The sequence below is a fragment of the Alexandromys fortis genome, unplaced genomic scaffold (assembly GCF_014885135.2).
Source record: "Alexandromys fortis isolate MF-2015 unplaced genomic scaffold, M_Fortis_MF-2015_v1.1 scaffold_161, whole genome shotgun sequence".
Taxonomy (NCBI): Eukaryota; Metazoa; Chordata; class Mammalia; order Rodentia; family Cricetidae; genus Alexandromys; species Alexandromys fortis.
Genome location: NW_026068073.1, coordinates 443,857 through 461,774, shown reverse-complemented (window position 1 = coordinate 461,774; position 17,918 = coordinate 443,857). Strand labels below are relative to the sequence as shown.

The following is a 17,918-nucleotide window of genomic DNA, read 5'->3' as shown; positions in this document are numbered from 1 at the left end:
TTTTTGGTTTTTCAGGGTTTCTCTGTGGCTTTGGAGCCTGTCCTGGCACTAGCTCTGTAGACCAGGCTGGTCTCGAACTCACAGAGATCCGCCTGCCTCTGCCTCCCGAGTGCTGGGATTAAAGGCGTGCGCCACCATCGCCCGGCTCTTTTTTTTTTTTCGAGACAGGGTTTCTCTGTAGCTTTTGGGGCCTGTCCTGGAACTATCTCTGTAGACCAGGTTGGCCTCGAACTCACGGAGATCCGCCTGCTTCTGCTTCCTGAGTGCTGGGATTAAAGGCACGTGCCACCACCGCCTGGCAGTCAGCCTATTCTACATAGAGACCCTACCTCAGAAACAAAAACAAACAAAACCAAAAAGTAAAAGAAAGGGAGAAACACAGTTTGAAGGCAGAGCATTGGCCTGGCATGCAAAGGGTCCTGGGTCATCCCCAGTGCTACCCAAAACAGTTTATTTAGGTCATAAAGTATTTCTAGCTGTAGATCACATATATATGTCTGCAACCATTTATTCATGAGTGAGCAACTGCCAAGGTCATCACCATGTAAACCTCAGGAAAGACGTTCATGTGTGTATGCGTGCATGTGTGTGCACGTGTATGCATGTGTGCGTGTGTGTATATGTGTGGGCATGTGCTTGCATGTGTGTGAGCACATGCATGTGTATGTATGTGTGTGCGTGCGTGTGCATATCGTATGCTTGCATGTATGTGTGCATGAGCATATGTGTATGTGCACACGTGTGTGTCTCATTTACTTTATGCTGCTCTAGGACTTCTCCTCCGGTTCTCGCTCCTCCCAGCCTCACTGACCGTAAAACTCATATCCTCTCTCACTCCTCACCGTGTTTGCTATTTGGTGACTTTGAGGTCCATCTCACCTCACCCCCAATCCACCGCCCCAAAATGGAATTGTACACAGGGCCGGTCATGTTAGACCAGAGCCCCATTGCTGAGCCATATCCCAGGCCCTAGGCAGGGACTCTACCATGGAGTCATGCCCCAGCCTCATCTCATGCTTTGCAAAGAATACCCTGCTCACTCCTGTCACTGTTTTCTGGGACTGGAGAAACGTCTCAGTGGATAAGAACACTGGCTGCTTTTCCAGAGGACCCAGGTTAAATTCCCAGTACATACACGGTGGCTCCCAACCATCTACAAGTCCAGTTCTGTGGGGTCTTATGCCCTCTGTAGGCACCAGGTACATGCGGTAGACAGACATACATGCATAAGAAACACCCATACACACGGAATAAAAATAAATAAATATATACATAAAACTGTACACCCTTGTCCTTCAGAAAGTGTTTTCACTTTGAGGAATGATGCCCAACAAAGTATTTCTGACAAACAGAAGCCCTATCTGTTCTGATATTCTCCATCCCAGACTGAGCGAGACTAGCCCATCCTAGGAGCTATTCCCTGGTATCTGGCTGGTTTTGCTCAGGCAAAGATGGTTGGTGCTTCCTAGGTTTGTAAATGAAGTCACCCCCAGCACAGACAGGACCTGTATAGATTCCAGAATGTGAGAATGCTCCAGTCCTGATATAAAATGGAATACCCACGGACCTGGCCACACAGGCCCGCGACCCCAATACTCAGGAGACTGAGGCAGGAGGATTGCTTTGAATTTGAGGACATCCTGGGCTATAGACCCTGTCTCAAAAACAAAACAAATATTTGTTTGTTTGTTTGTTTTCTGAGACAGGGTTTCTCTGTGTAACAGCTCTGTCTGTCCTGAAACTCACTCTGTAAACCAGGCTGGCCCTGAACTCAGAGATCTGCCTACCCCCTGCCTCCCTAGTGCTGGACTAAAGGTGTGTGCCACCATGTCCAACTCAAAACAAAAAAATTTAAAATTTTAAATAGTGTTTTTATCTCCAGCAGCTGACTTACCACAGAATACCTAATTTAGATTTTGAGGTATACCCCCATCTTGTTGGCCCACTGGGGAGATGAGGACAGGCTGGGAGAGGTGTACGGTCACCTGAGGGAGACATACCTGCTCAAGGTCCTCTCAGGCCTGTCTCCCTGAAGGGCCTGCAAGGCCTCCTCCCCACCGGCTCAGTCTGTTCTCTAAATGTTCCATGCTCTGCCACACCAGGTCTCCTAGTGACCTCTTGCCTGAGGCTCTTCCCACCTCTCTCTGCTGTGCACCCCCGTTTATTAAACCCCTATCGTGTGCCTTTACTACACGGAGCCTCATGCAGACCCAAGTACCGTCTAACGCCACAGTCACCAGCCACGTATGCTACTGAGTATTTGAAATGCGACCTCAGGGATGGGGGTTGCGGCTCTGCATCTTCCCCATCTGTTACTCAGGAAATGTCAGTTCTGACCCGGGAAAGATCTGTTAACCGGCTGAGAACAGCCAGGGCCTGCTAGCCAACTTGTCAGCCGTGACCGGGATGGGATCAAAATGCAAATGGATCTCTCCCCAGGCAGAGCAGCTGCCTGAGCGGTTACCAGACAGAGAAAACACAAACCGCAGCTCTCAGGCTGAGTGTGGGAAAGAAGTAACTCTACTTAATAGTGTGGTTTGTTGTTTTTGTGTAAGACAGGGTCTCACTCTGTAGCCCAGGCTAGCCTCAGGCTTACAGCCTTCACTTCCCACACACTGAGACCCCGGTGTGTGCCTCCTCCTCCACTGGTTTGTAGCTGTGGCGTGGTTGAGGAAACATTTACCTGGGCTCGTGCTGTATCTGGATAAGTGAGGTGTTGTTGGAAGGCTGAAGGCAGGACTCAGTGGCAATGTCCCTGTCCTCCAGTGGGGTATAGGGTGTGGTTCAGTGGTAGAGCCCCTGCCTAGAATCCCCCAGTGTGGGGACTGGGGTGGGGGGCTGGGTGTGCCTCAATGGTGGAGCCCCAGCCTAGAATCTGCCAGTGGGGGGCTGGGGTGGGGAGCTGGGTGTGTCTCAGTGGTAGTAATGTGCACAAAGGCCTGGGTTCCATCCCACCTAACACAGCAGAAATCAGGAAGAAGGTTCCAGCTGGGGGGGATGGCCTGGTGTAAAGTGCTTTCTGTGCAAGCAGGCGCGATTAAGTTCGCGTCTCAGCACCATATGAAGTTGGGCACTGTGATGTGTGTGTCTGTACTCAGTGCTGTGTGTGTGTGTGTGTGTGTGAGATCAGTGCTGTGTGTGTGTGAGATCAGTGATGTGTGTGTGTGTGTGAGATCAGTGCTGTGTGTGTGTGTGTGTGTGAGATCAGTGATGTGTGTGTCTGTATCTCAGTGCTGTGTGTGTGTGTGTGTGTGAGATCAGTGCTGTGTGTGTGTGAGATCAGTGCTGTGTGTGTGTGTGTGTGATCAGTGCTGTGTGTGTGTGTGTGTGATCAGTGATGTGTGTGTGTGTGTGAGATCAGTGATGTGTGTGTGTGTGTGTGATCAGTGATGTGTGTCTGTACCTCAGGACTGTGATAGGGCAGAGAAAAGCGGACCCCTGGGACTCTCTGACCAATCAATCTAGACAAAACGGAGAGCTCCAGCGTTTGTGTGAGAGACCTTGTCTCAGAAAATAAGGTAGAGGGGTTGGAGAGACAGCTCAGCAGTGAAAAGCAGTTAGTGCTCTTACAAGGGACAAATGTTTGGATCCCAGAACTCATGTCAGGCAGATGACAACTGCCTATAACTCCACTCCAAGGGCTCTAGCGCCCTCTTATAGCATCCTATGGCACCTGCGCCAACACAGCAATGCGTATGCACACACACACGGACACACACACACAAATAAACAATATAGAAAGTATCAGAAGCTGCCAACCTCCAGCTGTCACCTGTACATTCACAGGTGTGCACACAATACCTACATCATATTCAGAAGCACACACACACACACACAACACACAATAAAGAAAAAGAAAAAAGAAAAGAGTCAGACAAGGTGGCCATGCTTTTAATCACACCATCAGGAAGCAGAGGCAGGCAGATCTCTGAGTTCTAGGCCAGCCTGTCTTACAGAGCTAGTTCCAGGGCAGCCAGAGACACAGAGAGAAACCCTGTCTCAAAGAAACAAAGAAAGAAAAGGAAAAGAAGAAAGAACAGAAGGAGGAGGTTGGTGGTGTGTTACCCAGGAGTGAGCCTGTGAGCAAGGCCCTGCACTCAGGTGTGGCAGGGCACATTCTCAGGCTGCTCCTGGTCTCTCTTTCTCCTCCTGCCTCCATTTCCTGGCTCAAGAGGACTCACTGGAAGTTGGGAAAGGAAATAGGAAAAACAAAATCTCCAAACTAGCTAAAAATGCTGCTGAGGCAGAAGGACTGCCATGAATTCAAGGTTAGCCTGGGTTATAGAGTCTCAAAAACCAAAACCTAGGGCTGGAGCGATGCCTCGGTGTCTACAACTGCATCCTGCTCCAATCTTCATCCAGGAGATTGGGGCTTAACTCCTAGGACCCACACTGGCAGCTCCTAACCAGCTATAGCTACAGATGGAGAGTCTGGCTCTTCTGGCCTTGATGGGTGCCCACAATCCTGTGCATATGCACACAACACACAGATATACAGAAATTCATAAAACATAAATAATCTTTGAAAAACAAAAACAACAAATGACCGCTTCCCCTCACAAATCCCTCCTCGGAACAGACAGTTCCCTTCCATATGGGTACCAATCTCACCCCCCAGCTGTTACCCCCTGTATAGACACTGCAACTCCTCTGGGCCATCTATTCTGGGCAGCAAGGCTGGTGGCCTTTGAGCTCAGGATGCCTGGTCCCTACTGTAATGTTAAGTTGGGAGCATCACCCCAGCCCCTGGCATCCATTCCAGACCCCTGGACCCCAAATCCCAGCATGCTAGGTCCTGACCCCTCCCCGGGGTATTTAAGTGGGTGCCCAGAAGAGGAACATGTGGTCCCAGGTTTTGCACGTGCTCCCTGCTTTTCTGTCTCCCCTGCCATGCTCCCGGCCACCTGAGAGTGCTGCGTTTAATAAAACATGGGCATTTTAATTCAGTTTGATTTGACCTGATGGGATTTCTTTGCACCGGCGAAGCGGCTCGTCTTAAGAGTTTTTCCTAACACCTGCTTTGCTGGCCTTGGTCCCCTCTTGAGGCTCCTGGTTTAGATCTCCCTGCCGCTAGTTGGATGCCCCTCGATGTCTCAGCACTTGATTCCACCTTTCCTCCTACAATGACCACACACACTGGGAGTTTCCACTCCCCAGCTTCTGCCCTGTTGGTGCGCCCTAGAGATAGTGAGGCATGGCAGAGGGGACTGCCTTGGTCTCTAAGGGCTACAGATATCTGCTCACTCTTCCTTCCTTCCTTCCTTCCTTCCTTCCTTCCTTCCTTCCTTCCTTCCTTCCTTCCTTCCTTCCTTCCCTTCTTTCTTTCTTTCTTTCTTTCTTTCTTTCTTTCTTTCTTTCTTTCTTCTTTCTTTCTTTTTTTNAATGGGCAGGCTACAGGTGGAGACTTTGATCTGGCACAGTGAGGGCACTCAGCCTCTGTGCATATCAATTAGCACCTGTGGCCAGAAATGGTAAGACAGCCCAGCTCCTCCTCCAAGACACCCTCTTAAAATGTTGTGCAAACAAAACAGAAAAGGGCTTCTTGGAAAATGACATTCGTTTCCAGATTTTGTTTGCTGTAGGTAATGTCCCCACATATCCTTTTGTTGGGGATTTTAATCCCCATGCCAAAGTGCAAAGTGGTGTTTCTTTTCTTTTCTTTTCTTTTCTTTTCTTTTCTTTTCTTTTCTTTTCTTTTCTTTTCTTTCCTTCCTTCCTTCCTTCCTTCCTTTCTTTCTTTCTTTCTTTCTTTCTTTCTTTCTTTCTTTCTTTCTTTCTTTTTTGGTTGGTTTTTCGAGACAGAGTTTCTCTGTGGCTTTGGATCCTGTCCTGGAAATAGCTGTTGTAGACCAGGCAGGCCTCGAACTCACAGAGATCTGTCTGCTTCTGCCTCCCGAGTGCTGGGCATCTCTTGCTTCTTACCAAGGGGCCTCTACTCTGCTGGCTCAAGCCCCAGGCAGACATCACTGTTGTGTTTATACTTTAAACCTTTCTAAGAGATCCTCCAGCAGAAAACCCAGCTCCGTGTTCCATGTTAAGTCTGTGAAATCTCCCCAGTGTTGAACTGTAAAACCAGAGACAGAAACAAGCTGCCTGGAAGGCCTGATAGCCCAACTATTCAAGAGGTAGGGGCAAGAGGATCCCAAGTTCAAGGCCAGTATGGACACCTTAGCAAGATTATGTCCCAAAATAAAGATGGGGAAGTGGCTCCCTGGATAAAGGCCCTTGCTGTTATTCTGAGGACTTGCGTTCCATCCCTGGGACCAGCATGATGGAAGGAGAGAACCAACTCCACAGAGTTGTCCTCTGACCTCCATATGTGTGCAGTGACAGTCACAAGCCCACACACGTGTACAAGAAAGAAATAAACATAACAAACATTTTGTAAAAGAAAGAGAAGGATGGGGTGTGGCTCAGTGGTAGAGCCCCTGCCTGGAATCCCCAGTGAGGGGTTGGGGTGTGGCTCGGTGGTCCGGCCCCTGTGTAGAAATCCCCAGTGGGAGGCTGGTGGTGTGGCTCAATGGTAGGGGCTTTTATAGCATCTGTGAGGCCCAATGTTCACCAGAAAAGGATAAAGCACCCACAGAGATTACCGGGTGGGGAGAGTTCTCTATACGCAGGCACAGGAGCCCAAGGCTCCGGTTCTTGGTCCTAGACTTTCTCCCAAAGGTGTGAGGGACTCCCCAGTGAGCACTCACTAAGCCTCTGTGCTTCAGAGGACAGCATACCTTCTATGTCCCTCCTCCCCACCTTCCTCATACCCAAATTTGTGGGAGGAGAGATTTTGCTTTATGTGACTGAGATCTTGGCTTTCCACTAATTATGTCTGGGTGAACTTTGGCGACCCTCTTACTTTCTCAGGCTCAGGCTCTCAACTCTGGTGGGATGCTGATATTTGGCCATTCTTCTGACTCCCTCTCACCTGGTCAGGTCACCGGGAGGATTAAACACACGGCAGATAGGGGCAGAGAGGCTGCTAGCACGGATGAAGAACCCGGGCTCCTTGCCACCTGTTCCCTGTCCTTGCCCTGCCCACCTTCTACATCGCTTTCCTCTTATCACCCCCTCCCCTTTCTTAAGAGAAAAGGTCCTCATGTGGCCTAGCCTGGTCTTGAACTCACACCGTAGCCAAGGGTGATGGACACAGAGTGCGGGACACCTGGCTGCTGTGGCCAGAGCATCACACACTAGGAAAGTGCTCAACACTGAGCCACGCCCCCAGGCTTGCTCTGTCATTTAGGGTCCCCCAGATCCACAAGAGGCCGTGAGGCTTCATCCATATAAGGCACGGTAATGACCAGCGCCATTATCTAGAACAGTCCAAGGGCTGCATCTTGCTGGCTATCCTTTAGTCCAGATTAAATCCTGGACAGTTTGCATCACATGACCCATATCTAGGACAGATAATGGCTCACCTGTTCTTGTTCAAGAGGCTTAAAAGTGGAATCATTTGTTGCCTCTGGGGTGTGGTAGGATGAGGTGCTGCTCTTTGCCCTATGGGATTCCGTTGATGCCCTCTGCCCACCACGCCTGGTCCCTCCTGTAGTCCTGACTCATCCCAAGATCAAAGGTTTCCTAATCTCGTTCTTCCATTCATTCATTCATTCATTCATTCATTCATCCATTTCTGGTCACTGTTCTCACGAGTTCCCTGTGCCATGGCTGGCTGTCATGGTGCCCAGGACAGATCTGAAGAAGGACCCTGATAGTCCGGGTTCTGTGTACCCCTCACTCTCTCTCCCCTACAGGAACCCTAAACAGCTGAGGTCTGAAATCCAAAATTACATCTTCAACCCCAACAAGCAGTTTGACCAGTAAAAGGGAGCACAGAGATTACCAGGGAAGAGGAAGGACCAAGTACTCAGGCCCAGAGGTGGGCTGTGGGCATGGGGGTGGGAGAGGAGAGGCACAAGGGGCTCAGTTTGCTCAGATGCACCCGGAGAGGAGAACTGGGATGTAGGGAGCAGAGGGGGGGGGTGGGGTGGGGAGCATACCTGTCTCCACCTCAAATCAGATCCATCCTGTACTGATTTCTATTAGTTTTTTTGGCGCAGGAAATTCCTTCTAAACAGAACAATTCTAAGCTTTAAAGAGCGTTGGAGGTCATTGCCCTGCCTGCTGGGGAGCCATAGAAAACACTGAAGCTTACAGCAGTGGACTTGGGGTTTAAAAATGAACTTTCTTGGAGTCTCCACAAGGGAAAAAAAAATCCAAAAACTGGATGTGCAAAGGTACTAGGGCAGGGAAGAGTGGGGTGTGACCAGGGAACCTGAAGTCGTGGGGTGAATGGAATGTAGGAGAGGAGAGTGCTGGGGTGGGGGGTGGGGCCGGATGCTAGGGAGTAACTTCGCGGCTGTCAGGGTGGGTGAGGCAGCTCTGGGACCACTGGGGTCGGCAGGCTGGGGAGAGGCTCAACAGGGAGATGATGGGCCATGCATGAGAAGAGTCCGGGACGGGGTGTGGTGTGGGGACTGGCAGGCCCCGGAGACACTCGGGAACACACGGAAAGCCGAAAGCACTGAAGCCTATATCCAGAGTGACGGTCGGTACTGAGGTGCGGGGGGTGGGGGGGGTGGGGGGGGAGCAAGTGACCGACACTCAACTGCAGAGAACAGTCATTCCAGGGACCCGGTGACCCGGCTAGGAAGAAGCACAGCGCCAGGTCGGGCTGAAGAGAGGCACTGAGAAGAATGTTGAACCAAAGCTGAGGGCCCCAGGGATGCTAGCAAGCTTGTCTAGGTCACACAGCAATCAGGGTTCAACGACCTGGACCCCGGAGTCTGGGTCCCTTAATGCCTCTCCACACCCTGGCAGGGGAAGTGAAGCAACCAAGGTGGGGACAGGACTTAGCTGCTCCTCCTGCCCCCGCCCCCCCCCCGTACCCTCACACGCATCCTAGGGTACCAGAGCGTCCCAGGAGGGCAGAAGAGTGTAAAGAGTTGGTGATGAGGGCGGCAGCTCACTGTGTGATCTGAGGAGGCTGCGAGCCCTTTCTGGCCTTCTGCATGCTTAGCCAAGAAGTGAAGCCAAGGGGAGGGGTGTGGAGCGGTTACAAAGGTTCCGGGAGAAGGGGCTCTGTGATCAGGACACTTCCCCGACAAGCCTCAAATTCTCCGTCTGGTAAGTGGGTACTCTCTGAGTGCTTGACTCATCTCCAGGAACAGAGGAACTATGTGCACTCCCTACACGAGGAGCAAGGTGGCCCATAATCTCGCTGGGTTCTCTTGGTGTCCAAGACCCATTTTCCCCTCCGTGAGCATCCCATGCTCCCTGATGTCTCCCAAATGGAGTAGGCACACGTGAGAAGTGGGCTTTATTGCAAGTCCCAGCTGATGCAGGATCCATCAACCTTGGTCTTTCAAAGCTTCTGGAGACCAGGCTCCCGGTTCCCCTTACCCAGTTTAGGTCAGCAAAGGTCCCAACCGCCGTCCCCCGACAGAACAAACGGAGCATGAGAGAGGCATCCCATGACAGAATCCAGTGAGGGTCCCTCCCTGGCCAGGGCCTGACCCCACCCTCCCCAGGCCCTGGCAAGCATGCCGCCTCACCTAATTTCGGAGATACGGTTCTCGAACTTGCCCCACAGGGCCGGGGGCTGTCGCCCATCCATGGCAGGCAGGGCAGGAGCTAGCCGGGCGTGCGTCGGGGCCAGGTGCGCAGCGTCTGCCGCGCCCGCCAGTGCCAGGTGCCTACCAGGCCGGCCCAGGGGAGGGGCACAGCCGGTTCTCCCAGCTGCTGCCCACGCCTCCTGCCGGCGGCAGGGAGGGAGAGGCTGGTGCCCTCCCAAGGCGAGGGTGGAGGCTCCACGCGACCGCGACCGGAGTCCAGGGCCAGCTGTGGGGATTTCCGGCTGTACCCCCGTGGCCTGATGTTGCCCAGCTTGTGCCCCGTCTCACGCCAGCGGCCCTTCTTCGTTTTGAAGGTTTTGCTCAGCAAAACCTTCCTGTCCGTGTGCGGCTCTGTTGAACACTCGGCATGCTGGAGAAGGGCAGTGTCCACCTTGTGGGCTGATTTTGTAAGAGACAAGAGACAGAGGTGCATCCAGGGCAGGACAAAAGGAAAGGGACAGAGAGACACACAGAGATCATCAAAGACAGGGAGAGAGAGAAAAGTGAGAAAGACAGAGACATGCACAGACGGTCCGAGGCAGAGAGAAGCACGGAGGTAGAGACAAGCAGAGACACAGAGAGACAGAGACACTTCCTACAAGCTTTGCCTGTCTCACAAGGACCGGTCTACTGCGTGTGTATCAGCTGCAGCTTCCCAAGGAAGAGCTTGAGGTGCTGTGGGCTTGTTGGTGGGCTAAGTCACTCACTGCCCAGAGACAGGAGCCAGTGGCAGAGTATGGGTGCCAGGGGCCAGCGGAGTCTCCGAGTACGGAAGGCAGTGAGCAGATTCAGAATTTACAAGAGGGCATCAGACTCCTGAGGGGCACAGGGAACAGCCTCTGGCAGTGACGGATGGGAGGGACGTTAATGGAGGCCACTAGATGGCAGATGTGGAGGGGGTCGTGGGTACTCAGGCACAGGGAAGAGATTTGAAGGTGGACACAGTAGCGGAGGAAGGGACCTCACACCGCCTGGGGTGAGTGGAGGAACAGAGGCCCAGTGAGAGTCCCCCTCAGCCAGGCACCTGCTTCCGTGTGCATACAGTTCCTTCTCCGGAAGGATTCAAGCCCCAGAGCCCTTTGTTGCTGGGATTATGGGGGTGGAAATTTAATCCAGCCATGATGTGGAGAGGCCGAGCCTTTGGGAAGTGATTAGGTGAGATTAGGTCACCGAGGTGGAGCCCCCTCCCCCCACATCCAGGTGGCTTTAGGAGAGGAAGGCACCACACATCAACAGGACAAAGAACTCCGCGCAGGCGCGCGCGCGCACCTGCCGTGAGAGGTGCAGGCATGAAACCACATGCATAAGACTGTGTAGACCTGGTCCTTCCAGATCCGGGAGCCCAAACCAACCTTTTTCCTTCCAAAGCAGCCTGACTCTAGTATTGTCTTCTATTAATGAAAAGCTGACTGATACACACACATCTAATCGCAGATTCCTCCCGTCACACGGTGACCCGCCCATTCTCCGGCTCATTTACTCCACCCACTCATGAATCCATCCTCCCGTAGATTCCTACCTTCACCTAGCCACACTCTGATGTACTGCTCACTTATCTATCGACACATCTACCCACTCCCCCACCCACCGACACACCTCCCCCACCCATCTGTCCATCCATCAAGAAATGAGCATTACGCCCACAGTCCACAGCAGCACCCATTACCCATCCCCCATCCGTGCACCCGTCCATCGGTCTGCACACTGATACCCTCGATCGTCAATCGACTAACTTACCTGTTCATCACCCACACATCCACCATCTACCTTCTACCGCTCTATCTGTTCACCCAGCTCCCCACCCATTTGCTCATGAGCCCATTTTAATCCATTTATTCATCCATCCATCCATCCATCTACTAATCTACCTACCCACCCATCTCTCACCCACTCATATCCAGCTCATCCACCACTCATCCCTACCACCCACTGATACACCCAGTATCAGTCCACCCGCCCACTCACCATCCATCCATCCATCCATCCATCCATCCATCCATCCGTCACTCCCACATCCCCTGACCCACCTATTCATCTATCAGCTACCCTTGATGCATGCATCCATCCACTGAGCACATATGCAGCCACCCACCAATGCATCCATTTATCCACACATTCATCTACCTGCTCTCGATGCAGTTCCTCTACTCTGTGCCCATTCATCTAACTAGCCACCCACATACCTACCAGGCCCTCTACCCATGTATCCATTCACCCAACCACCTATCAATAAATCCATCCTTAGCCAGATGATGGTGGTGCACACCTTTAATCCCAGAGGCATGAGGATCTCTGTGAGTTAGAACTCACAGCCCAGTCTACAGAGTGAGTTCTGGGACAGCCAAAGCTACACGGAGAAACCCTGTCTCAAAAAACAAAATAAAAACAAAAATAAAAAAAAAAATCTATCCTCACACTCACTGACTTATCCACCCATCCATCCTCCCACTCAGCCCATTCACTCCCATCCAGCCAGCCAATCGTCTACCCTCAATGAACCACCCACCCAATCAATCATCGTTCATCTGAGCACCACATTCGCATTCAGCCATCTACCGTTAATGTTCTACTCACCCATCTGTCCACCACCCATGCCCACCCCACTGCGCCATCCTCCCATCCATCTACCCATCCGTACATCCACACATCACCCATCCATCCTTCCCCCACTCACGCATCCATCTGCATGGCTGCTCGCCTACCGTCCTCCCCTTGTCCGTCTTTGCGATCACCCCTCCAGTCCCAGACCCAATTAGTCATCCACCACCATTCATTTAGACATCAATCTTTTTTCAAATTTCGTTTTATTGCACGGTGTTTTGCTTGCATTTATATCTGTACTTAATGCCCAAGGAAGCCAGAGAGAGCATCAGATGCTTGTGAGTCACTGTGTGGGTGCTGGGAATTGAACCCTGGTCCTCTAGAAGAGCAACAAGTGCTCTTTACCAGGGAGCCACCTCTCTAGCCCTGGATATCGATCTTTCAATGTATTAATCCAGACACATACACACACACACACACACACACACACACACACACAGCTATCTGCCCATCTATCAACATGCGCCACCCACCTATTCACCTCTCTACCCTTACACATCCAACCTCCTGCCTGCCTTCAGCCAGTCTCTGGAGAGGCCCACCGTGAGCCAGGTAAGGAAACATGGTGTTGAGCTAATCTGACTACTTAGAACTGAAAATGAAGTCCACGTGGCTAAGAAAATAAGAACTTTCCACCTATTTCTTTCAATTAATTTAAATAGCTGCACACTTTGGGGGAGATTGCATGCCAATTAAACCATTGGAAATTGGGCACTGGAATTGAAAGTACAAGACCTGTAGACTGTCTCAATAAGTTGGCATGAATTGCATGTTTTGCATGTTGAAATGATTTAATTCAAGGTACCTTGGATTAAATAAGTTGCATTTCCAAAATTAATTTCACCTATCTTTTTTCAAGTTTCAAAGATAATTTTGAAGATTTTATTTATTTTTTTAAGTTATATATGTGTGCCTGTCTGTGTTTGGGCATGTGCACAAGACTACATGGGTGCCCAAGGAGGTTAGAAGAGGGCATTGGATCACCTAGGCCCGAGTCACAGGTGCTGGTGTTGGCACTGAACTCCAGGCCTCTGTGTGCCCTTAACTGCTGAGCCTTCTCTCCAGCCTCTTTCCAGTTTAGAAACTAAGTTGTGGTGGTGCCACGGGACGGCTCGCTGGCTAAGAGCATGCACAGCCAGATGTAGTACATGCCTTTAACCCAGCATTCAGAAGGCAGAGGGAGGTGGATCACTGTGGGTTTGAGAGCAGACTGTCTATTGTTTACATATTCAGTTCCAGGACTACACACAGAAACCCTGTACAAAAAGAAAAGAAAAGAAAAGAAAAGAAAAAAGAAAGAAAGGAGGGAGAGATGGGGAGAGAGAGGCACTCTTTGGTCTTGCAGAGGACCTGAATTCAGTTCTCAACACTTGTCAAGAGGCTCACAACCACCTTTAATTCTGGTTCCCGGGCATCTGAAGCCCTCTTCTGGCCTCCAGAGGCAGTGCATCCATGTGCACAAACTCACACATAAACCTAAAAATAATTTTTGTTTGTTTTTCAAAACAGGGTTTCTCTGTGTAGCCCTGTCTGTCTTGGAACTCACTTTGCAGACCACGTTGGCCTCAAAGTCACAGAGATCTGCCTGCCTCTGCCCCTCAAGGGCTGGGATTAAAGGTGTGTGCCACTATGCCCAGTAATAAAATATGTTTGAAAGGCACTAGGAACACGGTGTGGTGATGCACACCTGTGATTTCACATTCTGGAGCCTGGAGCAGCAGTGTCTCGATTTTGAAGTCAGTCTTTTCTATAAAGAATGAGGCCACAAACCGGGCGGTGGTGGCGCACGCCTTTAATCCCAGCACTTGGGAGGCAGAGGCAGGTGGATCTCTGTGAGTTCGAGACCAGCCTGAAAAAAAGAGCTAGTTCCAGGGCAGGCACCAAAGCTATAGAGAAACCCTGTTTCGAAAATAAAAAATAAAAAAATAAAAATTCTCACAGAGAATGAGGCCACAAAAGTGATCCCAAAGCTTTAAAAGTTATATGATGGGGGCTGAGAAAGCAGCTCAGGAGTTAAAAGCACTGGCTGTTCTTGGTTCAGTTCTCAGTGCTGACTTGGTAGTTCACAACCACCAGCAACTCTAGTTCCAGAGAACCCGATGCTGTCTCCTGACCTCTGAGGGTACCAGGGACATCCATGGTACACAGCCGTACACGCGGACAAAAAACTCATATACATAAAACAAAATAAATAAATCTTTTTAAAAGCTGTGTGAAAAACAAACAAACAAACACAGTGAGAAGCCGGGCGGGGATGGTGGTGCATGCCTTTAATCCCAGCACTTACAAGAGCTAGTTCCGGGACAGGCACCAAAGCTACAGAGAAACCCTGTCTCGAAAAACAAAAAACAAACAAACAAATAAAAGCTGTGTGATGGATAAGCTAGGAAACAGCTCAGTTTATAAAGTACTTTTGCTGGGCAAACATAGAGACATGAATTTGGACCCTTACAACCCAAGTAAAAAGACATGTCTGGCAGTGCATGCCTGCCGTGGTCTCCAGCACTGAGGTAAGCGGCTGGGGCTTGCTGGTCAGCCAGTCTAGTCTCACCAGGGATCCCCAGGTCACGGTAACAGGGACCCTGTCTCCACACAAAGGTGGATGGCTTCTGAAGTTGGATGCTGGCCACTACCTGAATCTGCACACACACACACACGTGCGTGTGCACACTCTGACGCATATGCACTGATGCAGACGTGAATGGTTGGATGGTTGGGTGGAGGATAGTGAGTGGATGACTGGATAGGCGGGCATGACGTCCATGTTGCGTCTGCCAACTGTGGCTGGCATTAGAATGTGGGCAGTCAACCTGAACCGGATGGCACAGCAGAGTGAGATCTGAGAAGATAGGCCTGGTGGGGGGCGAAGGCTGGAGAGGTGCTGCAGAGAGGGGCTCCAGCCACAGAGGGGAGACGGGAGTGACTGTTCCTGGCCCAGACCCCAGTGTCATTTCTGAGCTCTTCTAATGTGTCCTTAGCCCCTTCCCCCTCTCCCAGCACTGCAAAGTTGATGGAACTCATGCGTGCGAGTGAGGTCACTGGGTCATTGAGGTCACGCATCCAAAGAATCAGGCCACTATCACTTCCAGAGCCCAGCCTTTCCATTAATATCCAGTAATTGCCAAAAATACCAGAAGATCTCACTGTGAGAGGCAAGGCTCCCCAGAGGATGAGGTTGGGGCTTCATCCTGAGTCAGGGAGGAGGAGCTTGGATGGGGTGGGGATGGACCTGGTTTCCCAGAGCTCCAGGACCCAGAGAGATGAAAGTGGACATTTAGCATCCCAATCCTGGAAATGGATGGTAAAAGGGCAAGTTATGGGAGAGGACGTCCTACTGTCCCCAGGCCACTGTAGGGTCCCTTTGGGAAGGAAACGAAGACCTCACACAGGGTGGGGTGACCATCCAAGTTGGCTCTGCTTGCCTCCTGTCCCCCCCTCTAATCAGCAAGTCCATCTTGAGGTGGGTGGTGTGGCAGAAGCCCCACCTTCTCTCCACCCTGATTGCTCCACGCAGAGGAGCTACCGCCTGGCACCCGCACCCAGCCCTGCTTCCCTGTGCAGCCCCACACAGGGCTCAAGGCCACATGGAAACCTCGCTCCTGTCACCACTCAGAAGGGGTGGCCTGGTCTACGGCTGGTGGACACTGAGAGAGATGCTCCATACACGAGAACCTGGGTCCTGACGGGCTGCCTGGCCACAGAGAAGAGAGCAGCGAGAGGCAGAGAGGCAGGCGGAAAGCAGGGGAGCTGAGAACGCCAGGATTCAGCGTGAGTGAAGTGAGCAGGTCTAGGGTCCGGACTCCTGCATCTGACCAAGAAAGGCCAGGTCTAGACCCACGGGTCTGAGGGAAAGGGATTTCACCTGTGCTAGGGAGGAGACAGGCACAGCCTGTTTTAGATGTGGGTGTGGCATTTGGGGGTGGGGTGTCAGGTTTGCAGGAGGGACAGAGAGGATCAAGGCACTAACTCCCCCTTCACTCCAGGACCTTAGGTTGTCTTAGCAACACTCTCACCTCTCCCTGGTGCTGTCTTTTGCCAAATACAGGGACCAGTCAAACCCGCTGTGCCAGTTGGGCACCCGCCTCGTGTCCCCCTCCCCATCCTCTCCTTTCCCTGCGGTGTCTCCTGCGAGGCCCAGCCCAAGGAAGTTGCGTAGGCAGACTCAAGTGGGGGAACAGGACACCCCAATCCCTGGCTCAACCTTCCACCTCCTGCCTCCTGGTGGCCCATCCCTGCCCCACACCCCTGCCTTCGGGGGCCTGGGTTTCCTCCTTGGCCCTTGGTTCCCCAAAACCTGTTGCACCAAACTTTCACCTCCCTCTCCTTCGCGGTTCCTGGTGCACTCAGATCATTCCCCGTATGTCCTGTAGAGTGCCTGCTGTGTGTCTGGCTGCTCAGGACTGCAAGAAGCCATGACAGTGACCTGGATGGTGGCCCAGAGAGCCTGTGGCAGGAGGAGCCCTGCAAGGTCCAGGCCAACTGGGTTACTTAGTAACTCCATACCAGATAGAGCTCCAGAGTAAGACTTGATCTCAAAAAGCCAAAACTTCCAGCTAGGAGGTGTGGAGTTGGGAGAGGGTGGCCAAGGTTGGCTACATAGTGGCTTCTAGGCCAGCCTGAGCTACATGAGACCCTAACAAAACCCAAACACCAAAAAACCAAAACACACCCACCAGCGGGGCTAGAGAGATGGCTCCACAGTTAAGAGCACAGGTCAGTTTCCAGTGTCCAAGTGAGGTGCCTGTTAACCATCTGCGTCACCAGCCCCAAGACCTGACGCCCCCTGCTGCCCTCCTTAAGCACCTACGCTCACAGGCATGTACCCAACACAGACCACACATGCTCACACATGAATAAAAATAAGACTAAGGGCAGAAAACACAGGCTGTAGCTGACTGGGGACATGTTCCAGGCAAGAGAAGAGCCAGTGCAGAGGCCCTGTAGTAAGAGGGATCTAGAGACCTGAGGGAAGCTGGGGGCTGGGGTGACTGTGGCTGAGGACAAAGAGCTATGTGTCCATTATAAACGACAGCCCTTTCTCCAATGAAAAACATTTAAAGATTTGATTTTGTTGGGTGCTACATGTCTTGTAATGCAGAGGCAGGAGGATCTCTGGAAATGTGAAGCCAGCCAGGGCAACATAGTGAGCACCTTCAAAAAAAAAACAACCAAACTTTATTTTTATTTTCTAAATCGTGCCTGTGTGTGTGTATGTGTACACTTGAGGGCAGGTAGGTACCTTCGGAGGCCAGAAGAGAGCCGGTTCCCCTGGAGCTAGAGTGACGGGAGTGTGAGATGTGGAGCGTAGCTCTCAACTACCAACTATCGCTCCAGCCTCTATTTTTAAAATAATATTAGCACCGGGCTCTGGTGACATATGCCTTTAATCCCAGCACTCGGGAGGCAGAGGCAGGCAGATCTCTGTGAGTTCGAGGCCAGCCTGGTTTGCAAGAGGTAGTTCCAGGACAGGCTCCAAAGCTACAGAGAAACCCTGTCTCAGAAACAAAAACAAAAACAAAAAAATAAGGGAGCTGACAACTATGTTCATAGCAACATTATGCCTAATAGCCAGAACCTGCAAACAAGCTAGATGTCCCTCAACCAAAGAATGGATGAAGAAAATGTGGTACATTTATACAATAGAGTATTACTCAGCTGCAAATAATAATAATAATAATAAAATAAAAAATAAAACAACAACAAAAAACA

General features: G+C 51.3%; 1 protein-coding gene and 1 pseudogene across 1 annotated transcript in view; one reads left to right on the top strand and one right to left on the bottom strand.

The window, feature by feature from the left end:
* Sult2b1 (sulfotransferase family 2B member 1) overlaps nt 1-9,647 on the bottom strand; it is a 28,172-nt gene extending 18,525 nt beyond the window's left edge. The window contains exon 1 of the mRNA XM_050121387.1: nt 9,549-9,647. Coding sequence (XP_049977344.1) covers nt 9,549-9,610 — 62 coding nt within the window. The 5' untranslated portion in view covers nt 9,611-9,647. The remainder of the gene's footprint in view (nt 1-9,548) is intronic.
* Nucleotides 9,648-14,962: 5,315 nt separating this feature from the next.
* LOC126488096 (Golgi apparatus membrane protein TVP23 homolog B-like) overlaps nt 14,963-17,918 on the top strand; it is a 5,044-nt pseudogene continuing 2,088 nt past the window's right edge.